The following is a 25,561-nucleotide window of genomic DNA, read 5'->3' on the forward strand; positions in this document are numbered from 1 at the left end:
TAATCAGCGGCTGTTATTTGTTTGAGTGTCTTCCCGTCTGTGCTGGCCTTTAGTCTTTGTGGCACGTGTCTTCATTATTTCTGATTCACCAACAATTCAAGAAGCATCTCTGCCTTTTTTACATAACAATGGAGTCACATTCAGTCAGCTTCAGTACAATAGAGCACTGACAGTTGACATTTCCATTATGCGTTTTGCAGACGGGAGGCTGTGTGCACATCGTGTCCCGCTTTCAGACCAGGTGAACGATTACATCTGCACAGAAGATTAAAGCCCCCAAATATTTATTGGTGTGTCTGGAAAATAATAGGACTATAACATTTGAATTAATACATTATAATAATAGAAAAGTTGAGATCTGAAATGCTGGATTTGTAGGTATTTACCATAGACTGTATAAATATGGACAATGCATTGACCAAACTGATTTTCCCGGGGATATGGGCAGCGCCATCTTGCGAATTTGGAGCCAGAGTCTGATCAGTACAGTCCAAGAGTGGAGCCACATGGAGTTGCGATATCGATGACCCGACCACACTTCCTCCAGACTCACTCACGTTTTCCTTTAATTAATACTACACTCTGCTCTACCTCCACCAGCTACAAAGAAATTATGGATTATACACACAAAAAAATTATATTATATTAACTACCTAAATTGACAGAAACTATCTTAGTGTATTTTAGTGTACACAAGGTTAGTTTGGCCCAAGTCCAACCCACTAACGTGGAGGAGGTGGAGCTTATGACCTATACTGCGGCCAGCCACCAGGGGGAGCTCTACTTGCTTTGGCTTCACTTTAGAGGAGCAGTTCTGCCATCCATCTTTACATGTCTATGGTGTTTACATTGTTGTAAACGACCGTAGGGGAGCGTTGGCTCATTAATTAATGGTTACATGCATCATTTTGACTGTAAAGTGCTCTGAGTATCGATAGGTAGAAAACTGGCCTCCAAATTCCCAAACTGATCAAGTATCTGTGGGATGATTCACAGAGGCCCCTCCCCTCAACTCACAGGACCCAAATGCATTTCGTTGCCAGACACCACAGGACACCCTCAGAAGACCCATGTCCATTCTCTGATGAGTTACAACTGTTTTGGAGGCACAAGGGAGACCTACACAATATTAGGAAGGTGGTGACAATGTTATGCCTGATCGGTGTTGTTACATTAGGTCGTAGAACATTTTAAAGCAGTTATTTTCTAAATTATTATTTCATTTTACTCATCAAGTGGTTTCCAGTGTTAATGTGACATTTATCTGCAGAAATTCTAATAATACTTCTTGGTTGAACAAAATCTAAAGTTTCTAGATCAGCAGCAGGTAGATCAGAGACACTCATGCTCATCTGTTATCGGCTGAATCCTGTCACCTGCTGTGTGAAAGGTGCTGAGTGGGCTCCTGTATCACACAGTGCTTCTTCTGCCTCTTCATCCACAGCCCTGCATCAATACAAACCCCTCGTATACTGGATCCAAAGACCGTCCTGCGTGCGAAACCAAAAATACTCTAGAACAAAGTGCTAAACTGTTTTGCACCAAACGCCCCCACCTCCTGATCTCTATCGAGTGTAAAAGCGCTGAGGCGATGGTTTCTGACCGCCGAACAACGATCGCGTTCAATAAGCCGCCACGCAGCAGGGAGCAGTGATTACATATCGGGTGTGGTGTGATTTCTTGCAGCGCCGCTCTTTAAATAACCTGTAAACGAGTCTGTGCCCAAATGTTGTTCATTAGGCGGCAACGTAATTAACCAGCTTCATCAATACAGCGGCCCCTTTCTATTGGTTAAGTTCTACAAGTTTAAATTCTCCGCTGAGCCACCTCTGAGCCTTTCTGAAGATGTACAGGGAGGAAATGTTTGACCAGGGCTCAGATCTTCCTGTAAGTATCAGTGAACACGGCGTGGAGGGAATTTAACAAACGTTAAATTGGACGGCTGTAGCAGAAGCAGGGAAATCAAGGTGAGTATTGATGTTCTGAGTGTGTTTGGTCAATGGATGGCCGGTAGGAAGAAGGAACAGAAGTCGAACATTTAAAAGTAAGACAGCAGGAATAGTTAAGAAGCAACAACAACTCTGGTTTTGCTTCAATTGAGCAAATTTGTTGCATTTAAAAGTTTTATGATCAGAAGGTATCCGTCTCATAGTTCAGCAACGCCGCAAAGTACATTTTGTATTAAGTAATTTAATCAAACATTTTGTCTCTAGGTTAGAAAACAAGAAATAAATCCTAGAGTTTTCCATTTATTTCACAAGAGAAGTTCATCTACTCATGTTTTGTCAGTGCTGATTAGTATTTAAATAAATATCTAACGACAGAGCATCAGTCCAATAAAGTTGCTCCATGCACTGCTACAGTTGCTGCTGACCTCTCGTAGATAATTGCACCACAAAAAATATTATTCTACAGTTTTTACCAGATGATTATTATTCTGCACAACTAAGTAAAAAAGATCTGGATGTGTAAAAACAAATTAAATGTTGACCACTGTGGGAAGCTGCACCAGGATCTCTGTCTAGGATTCAGTATCTAACTGTGTGCAGTTTATTAAAGAGCAAACCGTTCCTCCCTGCAAGACAAAGTATAGAGTTATTTGACTTCACAAGCCTCGCCAGTGCCGTATTCAAATTTACAAACCGTTTTACCACGTGAATTGCATTTACAAGACCTGATTTGTAAGGCGAGCGTTATTTGAATTATCAATTGTTTTTTTTTAAATAAGATTCATAAGCCATATGTCAACGTTCGCTGTGTTTATGTGTCGTAATCCCGCCCCGCTTTATAAGCCAGTGAATTCCATTGTTTTGATTAATAAGCCGTGTTATAGCCTTGCCAGGATTTATAATCCACGCCGCGCCGTTTGCATTGTAGGTGCTAAAAGAAATCCAGACGCAGCAATTTTAAGTGAGCTCTGCAGTGAATGTAGAAGACCCTTTGTGGAGGTTTATGAGCAGTGGTTAATCTTTGTTCAGATAGTTAGGCCTTTGTGTATTTGTGCTGCATCCTTGTCCACAAACGGATGTGTTCATACGGTCCATTCTTCTCTGCTCTCTTTGATCCCCGGCTGCGTTGACGTCACGTTTTCCTATGATTTATAATGAAAGCAGGATCCTGTCAAGTCAACGTCTCAAAGTAATCTTTGCTAAGTGATGAGCTTTTAGTTTCCTCTTCTTGTTTTCAGCGTCATAAAACAATGGTTTGGTTAGTTTCACTGAGAACTGGCTCTATTGATGTTCTGTGTGATTTCAACATTATAAGAGAACTCACTTCAAACAGAAATCAGTGTGTTACATAGATCAGAAGCATCCGACCAGGAAGCAGAAACAAAAGATAAAAAATTATTACATTTGCTAACTCTGTGAGCTGTTATATGTTATACACTGATCAGCCACAACATTAAAACCACAGGAGAAGTAAATAACATTGACCATCTTGTGACAATTCAGTGTTCTGCTGGGAAACTTTTGGACCTGGTATTCATTGGTGTGGATGTTACTTGGACATGTAGCACCCACCTAGACCAGACCAGGCACCCCCACCCCATAGCAATGACACTCCTTGATGGCAGCAGCCATCCCCAGCAGGATGAAGAGCAGCACAAGGTGTATGTGTGAGCAAATAAATACAATCCTGGTTCGGTATTACTACATTACGTCTCACTTTATTAAACCTTTTATAGGCGACTCATTATTTCAACCCTAGAGTGTTATTGTAGGACATAAGAAGACTTTCTTACCTTTGAGAATTTTTTTTCAAAATTTTTAATTTTCATGTAGAAAATCAAGATCAGTGATGTTACCATATGTGGTTCCTTGACCTTAAGTGGTAAAACAAATGTAAACATGTATTTAGACCATTAGAACATAAGTGCTGATTCAGACACTTGTCAACATACACATTATCACAATAGACAACTGCTTCATGGCACCTAATAAAGCAGTTACGATCAGCGTTCATGCAGAGGTGGACCTTGGAGATGACATTTGACCTGAGCATGTTGCCTTGGTCTTGGTCAAGTGTCCAAAAATCTGAATGTATTGCTCATTATTGAGTAATCTATTGACTAGTGAATGAGCTGAGAGCTGAAAATCCAAAGTCTGGTTCCACCCTTCCAAATCTTTCGATTTAAACTTCACAAATCCTTCTTATTACAGAGGAATACGAACCAAATGTAAATCATTTATGGGTTAACTGGTATATTAGCTACACAGACTGATGCACAGATATGCTCTTATCCTGCGTGCAGCATCAGCAACCCATACTGCTCATACATTATACCCTCTTTGAAGATTGTTTGATCTCCGTCTCTCAGGCCTCACGGACCAGATCCCTCTGTGTGTTTTCAGACAATGTCCTCATTTCACGTTTGTTCATAGATGAATCTCACGTCTGTGTCTTGAATTCTTCACATTTTGAGCTTTTGAGGTTTCCGCCTACATCTCCTTGATGAGCTCTTTGATCTCCATCTCACTGATTCATTTCTAACCGCTCTCATGTGGTCTCATATGTGCAGCAACTCTCAGCATCTCACCTAGAGGGACTGAAATTGTCTTGTTAGCGCTGATGCACTTTTTGACGGATAGGAGGTTGAAACTCTCTTCAAGGTCCTATTGATGGCTGCGCTGCTTTGGTCAGAGGTGGGGCTTACCTGCATTTGGATACTTTGATGTTTGCTTTGATCCCCACTTCACAAGTCCCTCATTATGCTGGCTCTAAGTGTTTTCTTAAAGCAGCGTTTCCATTTGATGTGGAGCAAACTGTAATCCTTGTTGGAGCTGAAGTTGTACAGCAGGACGTTCGTTAAACCCCCCGCCACCAGGGTTTGTTCTCTAATAACCCTGTCCTGCTGCTGCTGCTGTTGTTCTGTTGCTTTGATCAGCGGGGGCGTTCCTCAGGGATATGTCCTTGGTCCCTGCTAGAATCGCCCATTTCACGCTTATAGTACACGCTTACATTAACGCCTTTCTAGTGGTGCTAAAGGGTTTACAGAGCAAAGTGGGATGACGTTCTGGGTTATTTTCTTGAAGTATAATATGATGTGAAGTACTTCTAAAGGTTTGGAGGTGCAGCAAACGTCTCTACTCGTATACAGTAGGAAATATGTTGGATTATCTGGTTCAGTGATCAAAACATTATCCTGTTTTTACACCTTTTGTAGGATTTATGTTTGGTTTTTTTACCTTAACCTACTTTACCTCACATTTAGTTCTTCCTGTAAGTTCACATAAATTGAGTTTCATTTTTTATGGGCATGTTTTGCTTTTTGGTCCTGATTTGTGGTTAACATGGGTCGATTTTGATGAATTCTCACCCTGTGGTTTTGTTGCCAAATGGCAGTGAAGCAATTTTAGCTAGCAGCAGATCAGATCTGGCTTTGTCACATCAGAAAAAAAAGGGGCAGAGGTTGAATTAATCATGACAGTAACTGCAGTTAATTGTCTCGATCATGGTAGTATTTCTTACAGGAGTTAGGGAGCTGAACGAGTAGCTCCCCACTACTTATTTAGAACTGAATAAGCTACTTGGATGAGAAAGCCAATTTGTTTTACGTTTGTTTTTGGGTATACCATGACTTGAATGACTGAGAATCTTTACAGGCACAGTATTTTAAATGTTGAGCAATGATTTTTAGGCTTAGCAGAGATGATGAGGGACTCTTGAACTTGTGCCAGAGGAAGCGTTGAGGCCACTTTCATATCCTGTGTTGCTTTTCTGGTTCGATATTTCATGTGAGTCGTATCCGAGCAGAGACAGGGGGTCTGGAGAGAGAGCGTCTGACGGAGCTCAGTGATTTATTGGTGTGAAAACCTGCCGCTGCACAATAGGAAGTTGTCAGCTTCAGACTCTGAGAGCAAAATGCTGCTGAGTCGGTGTCTAAGCCAACAATAAGAGGTTCAGTCTGTGATCTCCGCGCATACAGAGGAGGTGTCGTGTTTGAACAATGAGAACAATCGTCGAGCATCTCACAGCGAAGGTACACTAGAGAGTTTAAACTTTCATACTGAAGTGAGCATATGCAGAATTTGTGGAGACAGGCAGATGGAAGAAGATAAAAGTTATGTCCTTCCACCTACAGCTTGTTGCCTCGTCGCCGTTTCATCGTCGTGTCGTTTCGTGAGAGCAGTGTTGACAGTTTGGAGCTTCTTAGGGAGAAGAGGCGACATGTGGATGTGCTGTAGATGACGAGAGGAGGAGGAGGAGGAGTGAAAAACAAGAGAACACATACAGGCCTGTCAACACACAGAAATAAATAAAAGGCTGAGACCAAGTGTTTGAAATCTGAATTTACAAGCTCTAATGTGGCTGAAAACTCGATCCATGCTTCTTTCGGTTTGGTCTTCATACTCTGGCTTTACTTTATTAACTGAATGTGCAACATTTTATGGTAATGTTTGTGTGTTTTTATGTTCTCAGGAGGCACAGCGTCCAGACAGAAGGGCTTCCGGGGCTGCATTCGCTCCCTGCAGCTCAACGGCGTCACCCTGGACCTGGAGGAGAGGGCGAGGATCACACCCGGGGTCCGACCCGGCTGCCCGGGTCACTGCAGCAGCTACGGGTCGCTCTGCCAGAACCAGGGCCGCTGTGTGGAGAGAGAGAACGGCTTCCAGTGTGACTGCAGCCGGTCGGCATACACCGGAGTCTTCTGCCAAACAGGTACAGACACAGTGTGATGGTTTGTAGCTCATCCGGAGCCAACCAAAAAGCTAATTTTTCCCCACAAACAATGATCTAATCACTGGGTCTAAACACCATCCCGTCCCGTCAGCCCATGAATGTCTGTGTAGCTCCCTCAAATATGTCACGAGCCAAAGTTTAAAGCTGTTTGAAGGAGGTGAATATGGTTTATAGAGTTATTTCGTAAAAAGGTTTACAGTAGTTCAAATTCCCTAGAGCTTCTGGGAAGTAAGTATAAACAACACTCACATGTGGGTGTAAATCTGCTTCTTTCTAAAGGTTAACAATCTCACTCAGAACCTTATCTTCTGCTTCTCCGCCACTTAACACTTTGATGTTGATGAGACCGTTTTAGTCTGTTTTAGCTGTTTATATGATGTTAAGGTCAGAAACAATGCGTCACCATACTTTATACTTTCCATCAGTTCAGTAACTAAAGTGAGTTCCGACGCCTCTACATTTTTAAAAGGACTCTCTTAACCTTCCTCCCACCAGTTATTGATATCCCCCGTTCCCACAGTGCTCGTCTCCCACGTCCTGCTGATGCACACTTTGTTTTTTTCTCTGTGAGTCACTCTAACACACTCGGTGTTCAATGTTTTAAAAGGATCTCATTCATTCATTCGTCTTCTGTAACCGCTTGTCCAGAAAGAACTGATCAAATGTTCCAGAGACTACTCTCTGTGATTAGAAGTATTAGTTTTACTTACATCAAAGTCTTTTTTGTCTACTTTAGAGCATTGTTAAGACTTCTTACACTTAACTGAAATGTACAAGATTAATTAAAGACAATATATTTAGCAACTAAAAACCCGGAGAAGTTTCTAATTGGATGTAAAACAAATGCTCTTTTCTCGTCTCTAAACTTTTTCCACTATAATGTTCACATCAGCACCAAAATTTTCTTTTTAAACTCCTCCACTTCTTCCAGAGGTGTCGGCCAGCTTCAAGTCGGGAACGTCCGTCAGCTACACCTTCAAGGAGCCCTACGAGCTGAGCAGGAACAGCAGCGCCCTGCCGTCCTCCATCTACTCCGACGTGACGCTGAGGGGTGAGAACGTCTCCCTGAGCTTCAGGACCAGCCAGAGTCCGGCTCTGCTGCTCTACGTCAGCTCCTACTACAGAGAGTACCTGGCCCTGCTCATCAACAAGCACGGTGAGGAGGAGCACGCCAGGCTTTTATTTTGAAGGAGGTGCTTGGTGGGTGCTCGCTTTTGTTTTGATGTCATTTCTCTCCCAATTTAATGCCATCCTGTCCTCTCTCACTTTGCGTTTCTTTGTCTTTTCTCTCTTCTCCTCCTTCCCTCTCCTTCTATACCACATTATTCACATTTTGTCCTTCTTTACTTTGATTACTCCTTTTTCGTGCTTTTCTCTTTTTTGGTTCTCCTTCTTTTGTCCAGTTTTTACACCTCAGAAATGAGCCTCTTTCAGACTTTCCTTCTCTCTCCTCTTTGTCGTCCTCTAATTAAATTTCTGTCTCTGCTCGTCTCACCTCTCCTCACCTCTTCTTCTCATTCTCTCTCTCATTCCTAACATCTTCTCCCGTCGTCAGCCTCCTCTCGTCAGAATCTGTCAGATTTCTTTCCGATTCACCTCAGCTATATTTTGTTTTGCCTCTTAAAAAAATTAAACCAAAAAGCCGTTTGCTCGTCTAATGACCGAGGCGAGCGTCGCTGCAGGAATAAGAATGTGCTGCTAATGGTCAGCGCTCTGCTGAATAAAACAGCTAAGATCTCTCTGATGTGTTTTCCAAACTCCCAACGCCGTGTTGTGACTCTTGAGCTTTTAAAAGCCGAGCCAATTTGAAGCGGAGAATTACATTTTCGACATCCAGGAGCCGAATAAAATTGTCACTTTGCTCCGAGATGAGCCCTAAATGGATTTGTTTCTGGTGTTAATGACTCGGAGGAAGCTGATGGACAGCGGGGCATTAAGCCAGGGTGCTGACCGTGGAGTCGTCAGGTGAACGCTCTTAAAATGAAGCGCCCCATTAAACCCCCTGAGAGCTTTCTCTTGTTTGCACTAAGATGACTCTTTTCATTTTACCCTCGGCTGCAGTTACACCTCCTCAGCCCCCAACGTCTTTCCTTAAGGCATCTATTATCAGAGATGTATCTGGAAGTCTTCAATAATTCCCTCACATTGTTGTCTGCACCTCTGGCAAAAAAAAAAAAAAAAAAAACTAAACAAAAAAAAGCAGCTGTAATTGTAATATTTTTTATGCAATTTCTTATTTTTTTTATTTTCACAAACATTTCACAAGGTGTGGAATAGAAATGCATGAATAAATTTCCTTTTTTTTGCTTCAATACATCACAAAACTTTTCTTCTAATCTACACTTAATACACTTGAAGTGGTAGAATTCACTTTTAGATTGGGAATTATATTCTTAATATATAAATCTTAATTAATAGAGCCACTTTGAAGTATTCACATTTATATTTGAAGGATTATTTGCACCTGTTGTCCAAGATCCTAGAGTCTAGCAGCTGAAATCCTTCCTTCTCAACGTATAATCCTTCTTAGCGAGATCTAAGTGTAACACCGTGTTTCGATGTGTGTGTGTTCTGTGTGAAGATAAGCTGGAGGTGAGATACAAGCTGGACAGCAGCAGAGATGCCGAAGTGTTGCGGAGCGGCGTGAGCGGTCTGGCCGACGGACAGCTGCACGGCGTTACCGTCAGGAGGCTGGCAGACTCCGTGTCTGTGCAGGTAAAACTGATTGAGTGCCATATGGTCAACACCGGAGCAAAGAACATCCAGCGTGGGGATCGTTTTAGGCTATCTCAGAAATCAGTGTTTCCTCTGTTTTGCTTTTTTCTTTTGTTTGGGCTCCACCTTCTCAGGTGCTACCCAACTACATTTGTTTCAGATTTAGAAAAGTTTATTTAAGGCAATTTAAGGCACATGTGAGCAGCATGACGCGCAAGAACAAGACTAATTTGTAAAAATAATAATTTGTCTGTCTGTTGTGTGAAGCTGGTGAAGGCTTTTCTGAACCTAGGCCCGGATCAGACCTTGCACTAAAATGAAGGTCGAATTGTTCTTTGCTAAAGGATTAAAAATAAATAAAGAATCTCAAGAACATGAATTATTTTAATCTTTTATTAAAGGGGAACTACTGTTTTTTACAACCTGGACCTTATTTCTGGCATAAAATACGATTGTTTACTCACCCATATAACTTTGGTGTCATTTGGAGTCGTTCAGAAGATATTTAGATCCAGCAGAGCTCCGCATATATCCATATAGTGGGAGTGAATGGGGCACCGAAACGCAGCCTCTAAATAACGTATTATCTGCTGCAAAACTCGTTCATTTCACCAATATTTTGTTATGATACGCTAGTGTCAGCTTGATTCGGCTTGTTTACCTGTAATCTGCTACTGCTAGTTTTTTGCAACATGGCTGAATATTTTTCCGATTCTGGGGTTGTGGACGACGACTTTGTTTATGATGGACGTCCTTACCGTTTTGAGCCAGAGTATACGGATGAGGAGCTCGTTGAAAGGAGGATGCGGAGGCAACAGGAACTCTGGACTCAACGAGGAATAGCACTAGTGTATCACAACAAAATATTGGTGAAATGAAGTTTCGCGGCAGATAATTTTTACAGGATGCGTTTCGGTGCCCCATTCACTCCCACTATATGGATATACGCGGATCTAAATATCGTCCGAAGGACTCCAAATAACACCAAAGTTATATGGGTGAGTAAACGATCGTATTTTACGCCAGAAATAAGGTCCAGGTTGTAAAAAATGGTAATTCCCCTTTAACTTACGAAGATGAACGTGGATAATGATGGATTATATACAGAGAAATTCATCCTGAGTAGATTCTCTGCTCAGAACATGTTGTTCAGTCACTGGTTACATCTCATCTCATCCACCGCCTATCACCTGCTATCATGTAATCTGGTTTGTTTCATGTTTACATTCTGCATGCTTTATCCAGATGTATGAATTTATCTTCTTGCTAGTGCAGCTCTTTCCTCCTCTGTCCCACCTCCCTCTTCTTTTTTCTGTCTCGCTACTCAGTTCAAGGTTTCTTTCTGTTAAGAGGAAGTTTTCTTTATCGCCTCCATTGCCTTGGTGCTTCCTCTGAGGGTCTCAGGCTCTGGGTTCTGCAAAATTTGTGCTATTTTTGACAACCAAATCTTTTCAACATCTGTCTGACTGAATATATCTGCCTACAGCAGCTGTGTCGCATGAGTCACCATGACTTAAACCACGTCCGTGGGTTTTTTTACACATGCTAATTCATGCATTGCATGTTCTCGTGTTGTAAAACCACAGCCTCTGCTGCTGTGTATGCGTGATATGCTTCCTCCACTATCCATCCAGTGTAGACAAAGCGTGAAGCTGCTTAGCATGAACCTCTTCCCCCATGTTTTCCAATGAGGCACGTCTCTCAAGGGCGAATACAATAACACACACAAGCAGTCCCTGTGTGTACAAGGGTATAGTATTGTGATATTTCTATTGGGAATAAAGCCCCAGTCAGCATTTTAGTCTCACTGCATCCACAGGCCATCCTGCACGCAGCTACGGCAGGGCAGCAGGGACAAACGACACATTAAAACAACCACAGATGAAATATGAAGCGTCTTAATCGTATCTGGATCTGCTATCTTGTTAACAACAGCCTCAGATGATGTATGAGGTACGTTTTATCTAAGCAGGAGCCAGCAGCCCGAGAGTCTGTATAATTATCAGCAGCGTGAGATAAATAACAAGGTGACCTCGTCGTGCATGAGTGCAGCCTCCTGATTCACTGCGTTCAGAGGCTCCATTGAAATATGAGGTGCATCTCATCTTATCAGGTTCCACCGCACTGAATTGTCGTATCCTCAGCTGTGCACGACACAGGAGGCACAAGGTGGCTGTTTCAGATATCTCTACAACTGCTTAAAAAAGATTTATATCAGATTTTATACGTTTTTGTCCCCAAAGCATTAATTTTAACGTTTGGAGCAAACTTAAATTTCTAATCAGATGATCTGGTGCTTTAACCCACCTACCGCTAGAAGAGGCCAAAGTTACCAATTAAACAAAACAAGTCACAATCCTCCCGTAATAAAACATCTAGAAATAATTTGTCTCCTTTCAGATCGACCAGAATGTCAAAGAAGACTTCAACCTGACGTCTGATGGGGAGTTCAACGCTGTCAAGTCGCTGGTGTTGGGTGGAACGCACGGTGAGTGAGGAGGCAGTGAAAGCAAAAGACCTTTTAGTTAAAGAGCACTCTCATTTGAATAACAGCTCTGAGCTGTTCGGCCTCATTTGACACTCAGCGTGGCAAACATTGAAGAAATGCGTGTGGCTCCATCTGTTATCACTGATTACTCAGATTATCTGAAAAAGTACAATTATAAGAAGGTTCATCCACCCACATATATTTTCTGTTATGTTTTTATTGATGTTTGTAAGAGTTCAGGGTTGGAGTCTGAGCAGAACGGTTCAGAGGGTCATGATTGCTCCAGGAGCTGATGTTAAGCTACTTCTGGTAGTAGTATTTTTATTTTTTTTTTGTTTAGGAATACATACACGATCAGCCACAACATTAAAACCACTGACAGGAGAAGTAAATAACATTGACCATCTTGTGACAATTCAATGTTCTGCTGGGAAACTTTTGGACCTGGCATTCATTCATGTGGATGTTACTTAGACATGTAGCACCCACCTAGACCAGACCAGGCACCCCCACCCCATAGCAATGACACTCCTTGATGGCAGCAGCCATCCCCAGCAGGATGCAACCTGACACAGACACACACACAAACACACTTTAGGAACAACTAAAAAAAACATGAAGAACAGCACAAGGTGTTGACCTGGCCTCCAAATTCACTAGATCCCAAACTGATCAAGTATCTGTGGGATGATTCACAGAGGCCCCTCCCCTCAAAGACCCCCCACTAACAACATTCTGTTGCCAGACACTAATACAGGACACCCTCAGAAGGCAAGTGTCCATTCTCTGATGAGTCCCAACTGTTTTGGAGGCACAAGGGAGACCTACACAATATTAGGAAGGTGGTCATAATGTTATGCCTGATCTCTGGCGTATAAATAGCCAGCAAAAAACACCTTAACTGGATCCTGTGGTTGGGGTTAGGGTTAGGGTTAGGTTAGGTTTCTATCAGTCTAGCTAATACCCAAAAACATCTTCAAACATCAACTAAAACCTACGTGAAGAAGTATTTAAATAAAGTAATTTAAGTGTACTACAGTATATACACTTTAGATAGCAGTCAAAACACTAATGAATGAACCGGACGCGCATTATTAACCTGTTTTTACTACAGTCACAGCCTTTTAATTGTGGATATGTTAAACATCAGGGTCGAATTAAACCAGAGCTATGTTTCTATTAACACGCTTGATCAGATTTTAAGCCTCAGATAAAAGTCCCCGCCGCCTGGGAGGGACACACCACGTCTTCATTGAGCTTCTGTGTGCAGTCCTGGACAGGGACCTGCAGCCGTGTCGGGGCGAGACAGTAATTGTCTGTGCCGTGACTTTTTCTTGTTCTCTCCGTCAAAGACAGACTGAGGTATAAGCTGGTAATGACACGAGGGGCTGAGAGGCCACGGTTCAGCTCGGTTTGACAGAAGATTCACTGCTTATTAAAAGTAAAACATGAGTCAGCTATTTGAAATATATTTTATCTGAGGCGTCCATCAGGTAATACTAAATAACAGTCATTAAAAAAGTATTCTGCCTTTATACCCCTGAGAGGTTTTTACATTTCTGTATAAGAATGACTCAAAGCATCAGATTTTACACATTCGTTGTCAAAGTAGATGAAGAGAACCCAATCAAACTAAAAATGAAACAAAAATATTACACTTGTATATGTGTTTATTCTAGAAAATGAACCAATATTACATATCTGTGAGTTGCAAAAGTATGTGACGAACCTTGTGCAGTTCATTTAGTTCACATCAACTAAAGATTTCCGGTAACTGCTGGTCTGTCGTCTACATCATCTTGGAGGACTTTTAGCTCATTCCTCAGAGCAGGACCGCTTCAGTTCTGAGATGTTGGTGGGTTTCCTCACATGAACTGCTTGCTTCAGGTCCTTCCACAACATTTCTATCGTTCATTAATACACAGGATTAGATGTTACAATCCCTTGTGCCAAAATCCAAGGGAAAACACATTTAGAGGCCCTGTCCAACTGAGAAACACTAACAAACCTGCAGTCATGTGATATGACGTTTAACTTACAATCTAAATGAACTAAGTAAATGCTGCTGGCTTGTATGGCCCGCTCAGCAGCAGACGCTAACTCAAACCTTGTGAAATATAAGCTAACCAAATGCTGCTGGCTAGCTTAGCCTACAGTCCACAGAGCCTACAATAGAGGATAATTCAAACATTGTGAAACATAATCTAACCTACGCTGCTGGCTTGTATGGCCCGCTCAGCAGCTAACCATAGCTACCAAGCAACATGAAGACATCAGGAACCTGGCCTAAACAACAGCAGTATGCAGCATGTCATTGGGGTTTTCAAGTGGGCACCTCCCTTCACCGATGTTTCGTTAAGTTAGGCCCACGACACCTCGAGAAGGCTTAACAGTGACTTCCAGCGTCCTGGAGTCACCCCCCTCCACGCTGCCACTGCAAAACCTGTTTTTCTCACCATTAATATTAGACAACAACTAATATTTCAATAATTAGCCTAGTCCTTTTATGAATCACGACACAAACAAATCTACCGTGGTTCGCCCCGTTGATGCGGACTGAACCACGAACCAAACAAACAAATCTACCGTGATTACGGTCAGGACTTTGACTTGGCCGTTCCAAAAACTCTCTTAAGATTCAGCTCACAGACAGACGTCCTGGCGCTTTCTTTTAGAGTTCACTGGTATAATCCCCTGTCATATGATGTTTTGAGTCATTTTTTATGCAGAAATATAGACAATTATGAGGATTGGAAATACTTTTCAGGATAAGATGGTTATCTAGGAACATCCAGAAGCGAATCAGTTTATATGTGAACGGGGCTTTAGATCTTCTGTCTTTGGTGACATAAACCTCCAATATGTTGTAACCATCTTCGTGTGTTTTAACCCTGGCATGTCACCATGTGACCAGTCCTCCCCTCTGTCAAACCAGACGAGTCAGATTATGATCAGAAAAGCAGCAAGAAAGAGAGTTTTCTGTCACTCCCCTCCAACCCCGTCATCCATCAGCCTAACTAATGAACTCAGGAGGAACACAGAGAGGCTGAGAGTGAAGAGTGTATCAGCTGCTGTAATGTTTCCTGCTGCTCTCATCAGCATGCGGATGTGTCGCGGTAAAAAACCACGGTCACCTCTCAGTCATCTGAACATCGACACTGATGCAGCTGCTTACAGCCGTAATGTCGGCTCTCACAGCTGCTGTTTACGCCGCCGCGAAGGAGCGGAGGTGAATGATGAAGGGATTTAAATCGATAAAATGGACAGATAGATTTGGAGAGTGAACATCTGTCTTGCGGAGTGATGGATTCAGACTGTAAAGCTTGACAGTTTCTCTGCTGTACTGAGTGTGAGGTTTTGTGCGTGTACTAATTAGAATCAATGAGCCGGCGCTGATAACAGGGTGAGGTGAAGCACAATCAAAGAACCTGCCGATGTGTGTCACTTGGTTTATTGGGTCAAATCACCGTCTGGTTGAGAGCCAGCCAGCCTGAAAACGAGAGGTTTAAAGTTTGAGCTGTTTCTTTATTATTTATTTAGCTAGTACTTCAAAGACAATGCCAGTTGATTCTCTTCTTAAACTTTGGGAAACCTTTTAACATATTCTGGAAATGTCATATTATACCTGTAAGGAACTGGTATGTCAACTGGTAGGTCGTTACATAAAACCATTTTCAAGCTATAGATCTGATAAGACATCCAAAAAAAACAAAGGCAAATGGACTTGTTGGGTTTCTTGGTTACAACTCTGTCAGCGTCAGTGACATCTGCATCAGAGGTGCAGCAAAAAAAAGATGAAACCAGCTCAACTTTCAAGACACAAAGCAGTAAGTGTTGGCTTTATGTGGCTGCGCAAGACAAAGCCAACAACAAAGAGTTCTGTTTCATTTCCAGAGTCTGATGACTTGGATCCAGATGTCGCCACGTTGGCGTCTCTGGGTTTTACCGGCTGTCTATCAGTGGTTCAGTTCAACACCATCAGCCCTCTTAAAGCTGCTCTGCTCCACCCGGACTCCAGCCCCGTCGTCATCACCGGACCTTTAGTCCGGTCCAACTGCGGCTCTGCAGCTCCAGCCGATCCCTACGCAGCCGAGAACACGCACCACCTGTCAGGTAAGAGGTCGAGGAGTCGGGTTTGAAGCTTAGCAGACTTTCACCTGTTTCATTGTTCCATTGGGTAGAGATTTAATAGCAGGGACGTATTTGTAAAGAGTTTTATTTGAGTTATTTTCCACCATCTAGTGACTCAGGGTGAGGTAACTGTACAAACTTTATCTCATTTTATGGTTTATTTTTATTTTTTTCCCAGGTTTCATTTTCTGTTCTGTGATTTTTATGTCTTCCCACCGCAGTAGATGATTTTATAACCAATGTAATTTAATTTTGTTGTTGTTTTTCATGTTTTTTTTTTATATCTAACGCCAAAAGAAAAGCTTTGCAGCAACTTCAGACTTAACGTTTATTTACTTTTTTTTTTTTTGTAAAAATGGAAATGGCTATCCGAGGATTTTATGGCTCGATATCAAATGAAAATAGATTTGAATCCGAAAATCTGTTTCATTAAAACCCAGCCCTTATCAACACAGTGTCTGCTGCGTAAAAAGTCATTATCATTGTCTGGATTATGTTCAGACGCTGCACTTTTATGGAGCGAATGAAGTTCTATGTAACTCACCAGAGTAGCAGGGAGGAGCTTGGGGTGGATGGTGGGCACATATGAGGCCCCTTTTAATAAAATTCCCATTACGTTGCTAAATAAACTAAATCTGAACAGCATTATGTTTTATTCAGGACCGATTTGTTGCTGCAAATAACTTGCGAACAAATATATTTACTTGGAGACACGGTTGTTAACTATTAAGCACACAGAAATCCTGCAGCCAGGGTTTATCATTCCAGCGCTATAGATGGTTTTTCTGGGAGCAATCAAGCTGTCATATAGTCTTAGCTGTGTGCATTGCAGCTTGGTGGCGGTGTGATGTACAGAGGGAGGGAGGGGGTCAATTTCTGCTCCAGGCTGTGGCTATAAAGTAAAAAAAGAAAGAAAGAAAAGCCCAGTTTTTCTCGGGTTGAAGATAATTGCCTTGCCGTATGCTCCCCTGATACACCGCCATAGCTCATGCATTAATATTTACGAAGAGAAAAACGCTAAAGTTTTTGCCCGCTCCTTGACCAATAATCTCTGACCTTTAGGTTTGCTAAAAGACAAACAGAAACAGAAACGTTCTCTGTTCTCGGTGGGCGCTGTATCATGTTCTCATTAATTATCTACACCTTGTTGAAGGGATGAATGACAGCGTGGTTGATGAGATAATTAATCTGGACCAGCGAGGCGAGTTTTCAGTGGCATTTATTCCTTCCAGCCTTGTTCTCATCCAGTTTTATGTTCCTTTTAATAGAGTCCTTTGTAGTGCTCTAAACGGTGATGGTGCTATTGTCTCTAAACCTCCTTCCTTGTCTGTTTTCTGCTCCGACCTGTCTATTTACTCTTTTCTTTTCGTCATTCTGATTTTTAATTCCCGCTTCCCTCGGCTGGTTTTCCATTTTCCCTCTATATCCCTTCTTATCTCTTCCTCTGCTGTAGACCAGTCTGGCTCAGCGGGTTCAGGTCAACCTTTAGTCAATGCCATGAGGACCGACTCGGCTCTTATCGGAGGTACTCTTTCCCTCTGTTTTTTTTTTATTCTGCTTCTCTTTTCTGCCTTAAAATATTCTGCATTGATAAGATAAGTTCCATCAAAAGTAGATTTAATGTTCTTTTGTCATCAGATTTAATATGAAGAAACTGTTCCTATAAAACTGTAGATAGAATTTAAACCGTCTATTAAATCTTTGGGACTCACGCACAAAAGGGACAGCTGGGCTAATTAAAGATCTGCTGAAGAGAAACTTTCACACGGTTATCTTCAAATGCCGAGAAGTTTTAAAACCACAGTAATAAAATGCGGAATTGATTTCGGTCACATTTCAGAATTCCAATTAAGAGAAACTTTCTCCGGATAAAAAAAAAATGTGTCGAACGGAGGAGTCCAGCTGAGAAATGAAACCCTGCTCGCTGCTTTTTGAAGTTAGAACTGACTCAGCCACCACAGATGGACAGGAGACACGCTGCGAGGCTCTGATAGATTTATAAGGGAATTACAGTATGGATTCTGTTCGCTCCGTTGTCACACCCAATTATACATCACATTAGCTCTTTTACTGCAGTTCGAAGCATCGTTACTAACTTTCTTATGAGCACAGAGTTTTATGGTTTAGTAGAATAATTTACCAGCGCAGACTTTAGCTTCCATTCCCTCCATTTAAGGAAATATAGCAACTGTTTTAGTTGAGCAATCTATGTTTGATTTTATTACTGACTAAAGTGTATTATTGTTGTCTCTTAATGACTGTGATTAAACCTCCCCAGTAACACGAAACTATACTGAAAACCGACACTGTGATCATCTTCATTTATCATAGCTATGCCCCAGCAAACTAACTGTCATCCTGTACAGAAATATGAAATAGATAAAATAAAGGGAACAGCTGTAAAATCGTAAAACTAATATGTTAAACATAAATAAAAAATATGGACACGTACTGCATGATAAAGGAGATGATCCAGAACATATTGTGCTTAGCCTTTAGCACTTAGCAGCTAGTTTTGCCAAAGGAGAACAAACTTGTCTTCCCAGAACTCAAAACTTACTTACTTTTATAAAAGAACAAGCTTAGCCTGACTTAGCACAGTTAGCTGGTTAGCTTTACTCAAAAATGTATTTAGTTTACCTTGTTAGCTACCACACTAGACAGTTATACAAGAGTACAAAAGTCAACATGGCTTTTGATCGAGAAAATTAACAATGGCCAATCTGAAAAATAGCTTCCTTGTCTAAGCTAACTGGAGGCTTTTTTGTCGGTGTGTCCTTTATCCACTTACATGTTGATATTGTCAAAGTTAGCAGCTTAATAACGTGTATATGTGTAGTTTTCCACAACATATCGTAGTAGGAAGAGTCTCACATACGTTAATGTGTTAATGCAAAGTCCTTTTAAAGGGGAACTACTTTTTTTTACAACCTGAACCTTATTTCTGGCATAAAATACGATCGTTTACTCACCCATATAACTTTGGTGTAATTTGTACCCGTTCAGGAGATATTTACATCCATGTATATCCATATAGTGGGAGTGGCTGGGGCACCGAAACGCAGCCTCTAAATAACGCATTATCTGCCGTAAAACTCGTTCATTTCACCAATATTTTGTTATCGTATGCTAGTGCTATTCCCCGTTGAGTCTGGAGTTACCTGCTATCATCATCCAGGGTCTGTAGATTGAGCTACAGACCCTGGATGATGTCTTCTGACATGGACGATGTCATCTCTGAGCGTCGCGTGCACCTGCAACGGTCGACTTGTTTACCTGTAATTTGCTACTGCTATGGTTCGTCCACAACCTAAGAATCGGAAAAATATTCAGCCATGTTGCAAAAAACTAGCAGTAGCAAATTACAGGTAAACAAGCCGACCGTTGCAGGTGCACGCGACGCTCAGAGATGACATCATCCATGTCAGAAGACATCCGGGTTCTGTAGCTCAATCTACAGAACCCGGATGATGATAACAGGTAACTCTGGACTCAACGGGGAATAGCACACAAAATATTGGTGAAATGGACAAGTTTCGTGGCAGATAATGCGTTATTTAGAGGCAAAGATATAGTTAAATATAATTAAAAGATATTAAAGATATTTAGCTCCAGTGCAGGGCTGTGTATATCCGTATAGTGGGAGTGACTGGGGCACCGAAACGCAGCCTCTAAATAACGCATTATCTGCCGCAAAATTCGTTCATTTCACCAATATAGTGTTATGATACGCTAGTACGGGGAATAGCACTAGCGTATCATAACAAAATATTGGTGAAATGAACGAGTTTCGCAGCAGATAATGCGTTATTTAGAGGCTGTGCTTCAGTGCCCCAGTCACTCCCACTATAGGGATATACGCGGATCTAAATATTTCGCGAACGACTACAAATAACACCAAAGTTATATGGCGATCGTATTTTATGCCAGAAATAAAGTCCAGGTTGTAAAAAACAGTAGTCCCTCTTGTAATACTGTCACTGTCTTTTTTCAGTCATTATGACCTCGGCCCAAACTGTAGTCTTAATCAGGAAGCGCTGAGTGCAGAAGTAACGTTGTGAAAAGCAAGCAGAATCTGTAGTGTCGTGGTAGTAAATCATTTTACCCTGCAGAGGGTAGTAATACGTACTGTTTTGTCAACAAAATCAGAAGAAGCCGAAGAAGAAAGTGAGCCTAAACAAATAGACATGGATTCAGACGAGTTTTCTAAACGGCAAACTCAGCTTTAAAGTCCTTCCAGGCAGTTCTCGCTCAAAAAAAACGTAGTTGTCTGTACTTACTGATGAAGTGTGCTGAGTTATAAACGGAGAAAATACCCAAGTACATTTAAAAGGGATTAAAATGGTTAAATGCTGCTTTAACCAGCGTTAATTATGGAAATCTTGCGATTACTGACTATTAAATATCTATTAATCAGTTTTGTCTTACTACCCATAAAAAGGGAAACAAATGTTCTGATGCAGCTTTCTTAGGTACGCCTGGCTAAACCTTAAGCAGTTCATTACAAACAATACCAAATGTGCAAGTAAATGCTACCGTCAGGAGACTACATCTATGTCTGAGTATGTCAACGTCCTCCACTTTGCAGGTGTCATAGCTGTTGTCATCTTTGTGGTTGTGACCGGTCTGGTGATAACAGCCAGATTCCTCTACCGAAGAAAAGAGACGTATCGAAACCAGGAGGTGAAGGGAGTCAAGCAGGAGGACAGCCAGGATTTCCCTTTTAACGACCAGGCCGACTCCCAGAACGTCTCCAGTGAAAACCCCAAAGAGTTTTTCATGTAACCGGAGGACCCACACTCGGTCAGATGGTGAGACGAGGGTGTAGACGGGAGTATCTGGTCACGCCTCAGGACTTCACGCCGCACTCCGAGCCCGTCACACACTTTGATGAACGCGGCGGCTCGATGCAATATAGGATGCAAAAAAAAAAAAAAAAAAAAAAGGAACGACGCACAGAGTTTTGTTTTTGACTGTGTTTCGTGTACATACGGATTCAAACAGACAAAATTTCTGGACGTAGAAGGTGTCGACATCCTTGTTCCAGCGACTGTAAATATTAAAAGATGTAAATGTTTGAGGCTACATCAGTCTCTATCTAATGTCACTCTGTCTTATTGAAAAGTTGCAGTTAATGTTTCTTTATTCCAGTGAGCCGCGGCGCCGGGAGTGAGTTGGCTGGCGGCGCTTTGAATGGATGTTTGCTTAATTGGAAGTGCAAATGTTTGACACTTAACCGGGGCCCCCTCAGGAAGAGTGCTTCTGTAAGATCTGGTGTTTGTTCATGTGTAATGGCTTTTTATTATGTGGGCAGCGTTGGGAGAATAACATTATGTCAGAGAGTGGAGCCTCGAAGCCGTTTAAAGGGAAATCTGTGTGAGGTGAGCTCGGACATTTGAACGCTATCAGAGCGCATGCAGCCGCCATACATCCAGGACATTGTAGGGTTTCTTTATCATGAGTGTCCGTGAAGGTTCTCAGTCGTGCAGGTCATGGTTCATCCAAGTAGCTTCTTTGGTTCTTATTAGTTGCGTCTTTCGCTGGTGTCCACCTGAAACTCACATGACTCGGATCTGTTCAGATTTACCTTCTTTCTCACAATGTCTGGGACTTTAACGACCTGTCAAGCGCCAAAAACTCCAAACTCAAGGTGTGAATGGAGGTGAAACTTTTTGGGGGCAGATGTTGTAGGTGGTTGATAAGTGTTTCTTGTTCAGAGAAGGATTTTAAATAGTTGACCTCCTGTACTTTCATTGGCATACTGTATGCTACACACACGCTTGCCAGTTCATTAGGTACACTCATGAGAACAAATGCATTCTTACAGCCACAACATTAAAACCACAGACAGGCGAAGTAAAAAACATTGACCATCTTGTGACCGTTCAATGTTCTGCTGGGAAACATTTGGACCTGGCATTCATTACTTAGATATGTAGCACCCACCTAGACCAGACCAGGCACCCCCACCCCATAGCAATGACACTCCTCGATGGCCGTAGTGAAAACGCTTTAGGAACAACTCAAAAAACATGAAGAACAGCACAAGGTGTTGACCTGGCCTCCAAATTCACTAGATCCCAAACTGATCAAGAATCTGTGGGATGATCCACAGAGGCCCCTGTAACATTGTGTTACCAGACACCACAGGACACCCTCAGAAGGTCCATGTCCATTCTCTGAAGAGTCACCACAAGGGAGACCTGCACAATATTCAGCATTGCAGTGGTGTACCTAATGAACTGACAAGTGAGGGTACAGTGATGTGTGCAGCTCATCCAAGAACACATGTTTACCTCACCTCTCAGTCGAGTCGTCATTGTGAGCAACGTCATGTTTCGTCAAACTGTTGTCAGGCAACACAACAACCAGCGTATTTTCTCATGTTTCCTGAACAATAAAGGATAAAGGCCTGGTCACACCAGAAGGTATCGAATAAAATGTGTTGAAGTCTTCATGAAACGTTAAAGAGGCTTGTTCGTCCTCATCTGTCTTCTTCTGTCTTCTTTGGCTGAAATGTGAACGTTGTTGTCCTCAAGAGAGTTTCCCTTATCCTTCAGGTGTAGGTGGACTGCTGAGTACTGACGCTGAAGAGCTGGCTCTCCTGTACGGAGCCATGAGTTTGTGAAGGGGTTATTTTATTTCTACGATTTACAGGTATGTGCATTGTCTTGTTTTAGATATTTCCATGAGTGGTGATTTTCTTCCAGCAACATTGCGTCACCACAGATTCAATCCACAGTTAAACACATCATTGTGTACTGAAGTCCTGCAGCTTCTTATTCTCCTATAGCGTTGAAGCTCGTACAGGTTGTGCACTTGATTATTTTATTAAACTTCCCTCCTCCTCCTTGCTGCACACCGCCTGCTGGGAGCCTCTCCCGGCTCTCTTAATGCGTCTCGAACAGCGAAGCTTTTAACACCGACAGCAGCTGACACTCCATAAAACTGTGCCCGTCTGTCACCTCCTTCCCTGCACGCAGAGGCAGCTGATGTGTTTTCAAAACGCTAATCCGCTTCGATCCGACAGGTGGATTGTGGAGCAGAGGGTTGATGAGAATGAGACACAAAGATAATCTGAGATGCAGACAGGGTTGTGGTGAAAACACGTTCTGATGTTAACACCTGGAAATGAAGGAAATGCCTCCGTGTGTTAATCCATGTAATGTGCAAAGAGTGAATTAGAAGAAGAGGATTGACAGCAGCTGTTTACCAGCACACACCACCGTCCCTCTGTGACACCCTGAAGCTCAGATGAGATTTTAAAAGAAAAGTCACTACTAAATCTTCAAAGTGCATTATTCATATCTCTGCTTGTTTTCCTCTTTTTCCCTCCTCTTCCTCACAGCAGTGGCCACACGTTGTTGTTTTGCTGCATTCTTAAATCCTGAGAGTTCATTCTTTGGTGAAGAGGAAGTATTGACTGCCCTGCAGTATTTGATTGCTCAGAGCTGTGGTTCCCAAAGTTTTTCTGCAAGGCCCGACTTTTGCACACCGTGGTCTCTCCTCGTTACCCACCATTGTACTCGTCATACTTTCTTTTCTTTGCTTTTGAAGCTGTGTTGATGAAGACTCATCCTCTGCTGGACATTTAGCTGGGAACCCTTTCACAAACCTCTGCACATCAGCTAGAAATGGAGATCCTCCGTCGTTAATGCCTGTAATGTCAACAGGCCAACCCACGGCTCATTCAGCTACAAGAACTTTCTATCGGACTGCTAACGCATTAGCTACAACTGCTAACGCTACTCAATCACAATATCACTGATTCAGTTCTTCTAGAAATTACCGTTTACTCCTCCCTTTATTTTCTCAGGTCTTCATAAAGTATCAAGTGATAAAGAAGCAATAAGGAAGAAGAAACCCCTTGTCAAGCTAACAAAACTGCAAATTGTTAGCGAGCTAATCAGTCGTCTGTGAAGGTTCTCAGTCATCCAGGTCATGGTATATCCAAAAAGGTTTAAAAAAAAAAAAGGCAACTGGACTTGTAGAGTTAATGGAAATTAGCTGCACTGGTTTCTGGTCGTTTACGCAACAAGCAAATTTCAGTAGGAGTTTCCTATTTAAACCTCAAACTTCCCACCAGTCCCCTAGAACTGAAGAAGCTACTCAGATGATGAGTGGTGAAACATCTTCTCAAAAACCTTTAAACCTTTTTGGGTACGAGCTATCAGTTACCAAACTTGTGACGTTGTTTGCTAATAGCACCGCAATTTTTCTCACTTTAATTAAAATAAGTATTTGTGCGTAATCCATTCTGATCCGGATGTTATTTTTAAAGCATTTATAATCTAAATAAATGTGCGACACACCTAATAAGCTTCCTCCGTTTTCTACAACAGCTCTACGTTCTCTCAAATGTCGGTGCTGTCACATTTCACGAGGGCAAAAGTTTTGCATTGATTCACTTTGTTTCAAGCTTTCACATTTTAGTCACTGGTGTGACCAGGTCTCTATTTCTCTCCACATATTTAAAGAAAAGCCTAAAATAATTGCTCCCACTAACAACACTGGATATATTATATTACACTGGGTGTCATCTTCCTTCAGCTAGTGAACACTCTGTTAAGCTCCAGCCATGTATTAATCCACTGCTGAGTGGAATAGTACCTAACAAATGCAATTTGTCCCAGGACATTATATTTTTGACCCATTTTCATCCGTGGTAGAGACCAGCATGCTTTGGGCTAATTGCACAAAGTTTGGGGATGTTGTTGATGTCGATCTTTTCCCGGGATTTGTAGAAAACTTCAGTCTGAGTTCTACGACTGGCCGTGGTGTTCCCCTCCGGCGATGCACTGCTCTAAAGTTTGAAGTGTTGTCAGTGTAACTGTAGTGTTGGTGAAAACAGTGACGTGTGAGTGACATGCCATAGAAATAAACACTGATGATTAATTCCGGTTGTTTGGATATCAGCAGTTTGATGAAAATAAACGGCCGTGCTTTTTTTAAACCGTCCTGTTTTTTTCATTTGTTCTTAGATTCACAGAAGAGCGTTGAAGAGGGATCCTTTTCTTTTGTTTCTTTGTTAAATGAAGCCGACACACAGCGACGACTTCCCCCTCAACAACCAGAACAATTTTCATGCATTCACATCATTTACATGTGCTTCCTTCAAACTGTAGCGTAGGAGGATACACATCTTTCAGCACTGACACTTCTGATGGCTGTTAACGTCCCAGAGACGGAAAACGGTGAGGCATCCAGGCGCAGAGGACGTCAAAGTGATTCTCTGTGAAGAGCCACTTAGCCTCTCTGCATGTTTAAACGCTCAGACGCCCGAGGTGACGAGATGATTCAGCTGCCTCAGATCAGTGATCCCCCCGCTCGGCTCGTTTATTTCTCCTCTCACTGTCTGTGAAGCTGATGACAGAGATCTCCAGAATCGGCGGCGATATCAAAGGCTCGCTAAAGAGAAATCAAACATCACAAGGATGGAATCATCTCCGCGGCCGGGTAGAATTTAAATGTGATAAAAGATCCAGACTGCTGCTCAAACTTCCAACAACTTTTGCTTGTAGAGCTTGATAATATCATTCTGGATTA

The 25,561-nt window shown here is 42.1% G+C and overlaps 1 protein-coding gene across 1 annotated transcript in view; it reads left to right on the top strand.

Moving 5' to 3' along the window:
* Window positions 1-21,376, top strand: part of LOC311489472 (contactin-associated protein-like 4) — a gene marked incomplete at its 5' end in the record, with an annotated part of 111,575 nt that extends 90,199 nt beyond the window's left edge. Inside the window, 7 exons of the mRNA XM_084546563.1 lie at window positions 6,421-6,660; window positions 7,613-7,837; window positions 9,263-9,396; window positions 11,797-11,884; window positions 15,779-15,997; window positions 17,469-17,540; window positions 20,604-21,376. Coding sequence (XP_084402689.1) covers window positions 6,421-6,660; window positions 7,613-7,837; window positions 9,263-9,396; window positions 11,797-11,884; window positions 15,779-15,997; window positions 17,469-17,540; window positions 20,604-20,800 — 1,175 coding nt within the window. The 3' untranslated portion in view covers window positions 20,801-21,376. The remainder of the gene's footprint in view (window positions 1-6,420; window positions 6,661-7,612; window positions 7,838-9,262; window positions 9,397-11,796; window positions 11,885-15,778; window positions 15,998-17,468; window positions 17,541-20,603) is intronic.
* Between the last annotated feature and the right edge of the window lie 4,185 nt (window positions 21,377-25,561).

Source organism: Chelon labrosus (assembly GCF_963514085.1).
Source record: "Chelon labrosus genome assembly, chromosome: 6".
NCBI classification, from domain to species: domain Eukaryota; kingdom Metazoa; phylum Chordata; class Actinopteri; order Mugiliformes; family Mugilidae; genus Chelon; species Chelon labrosus.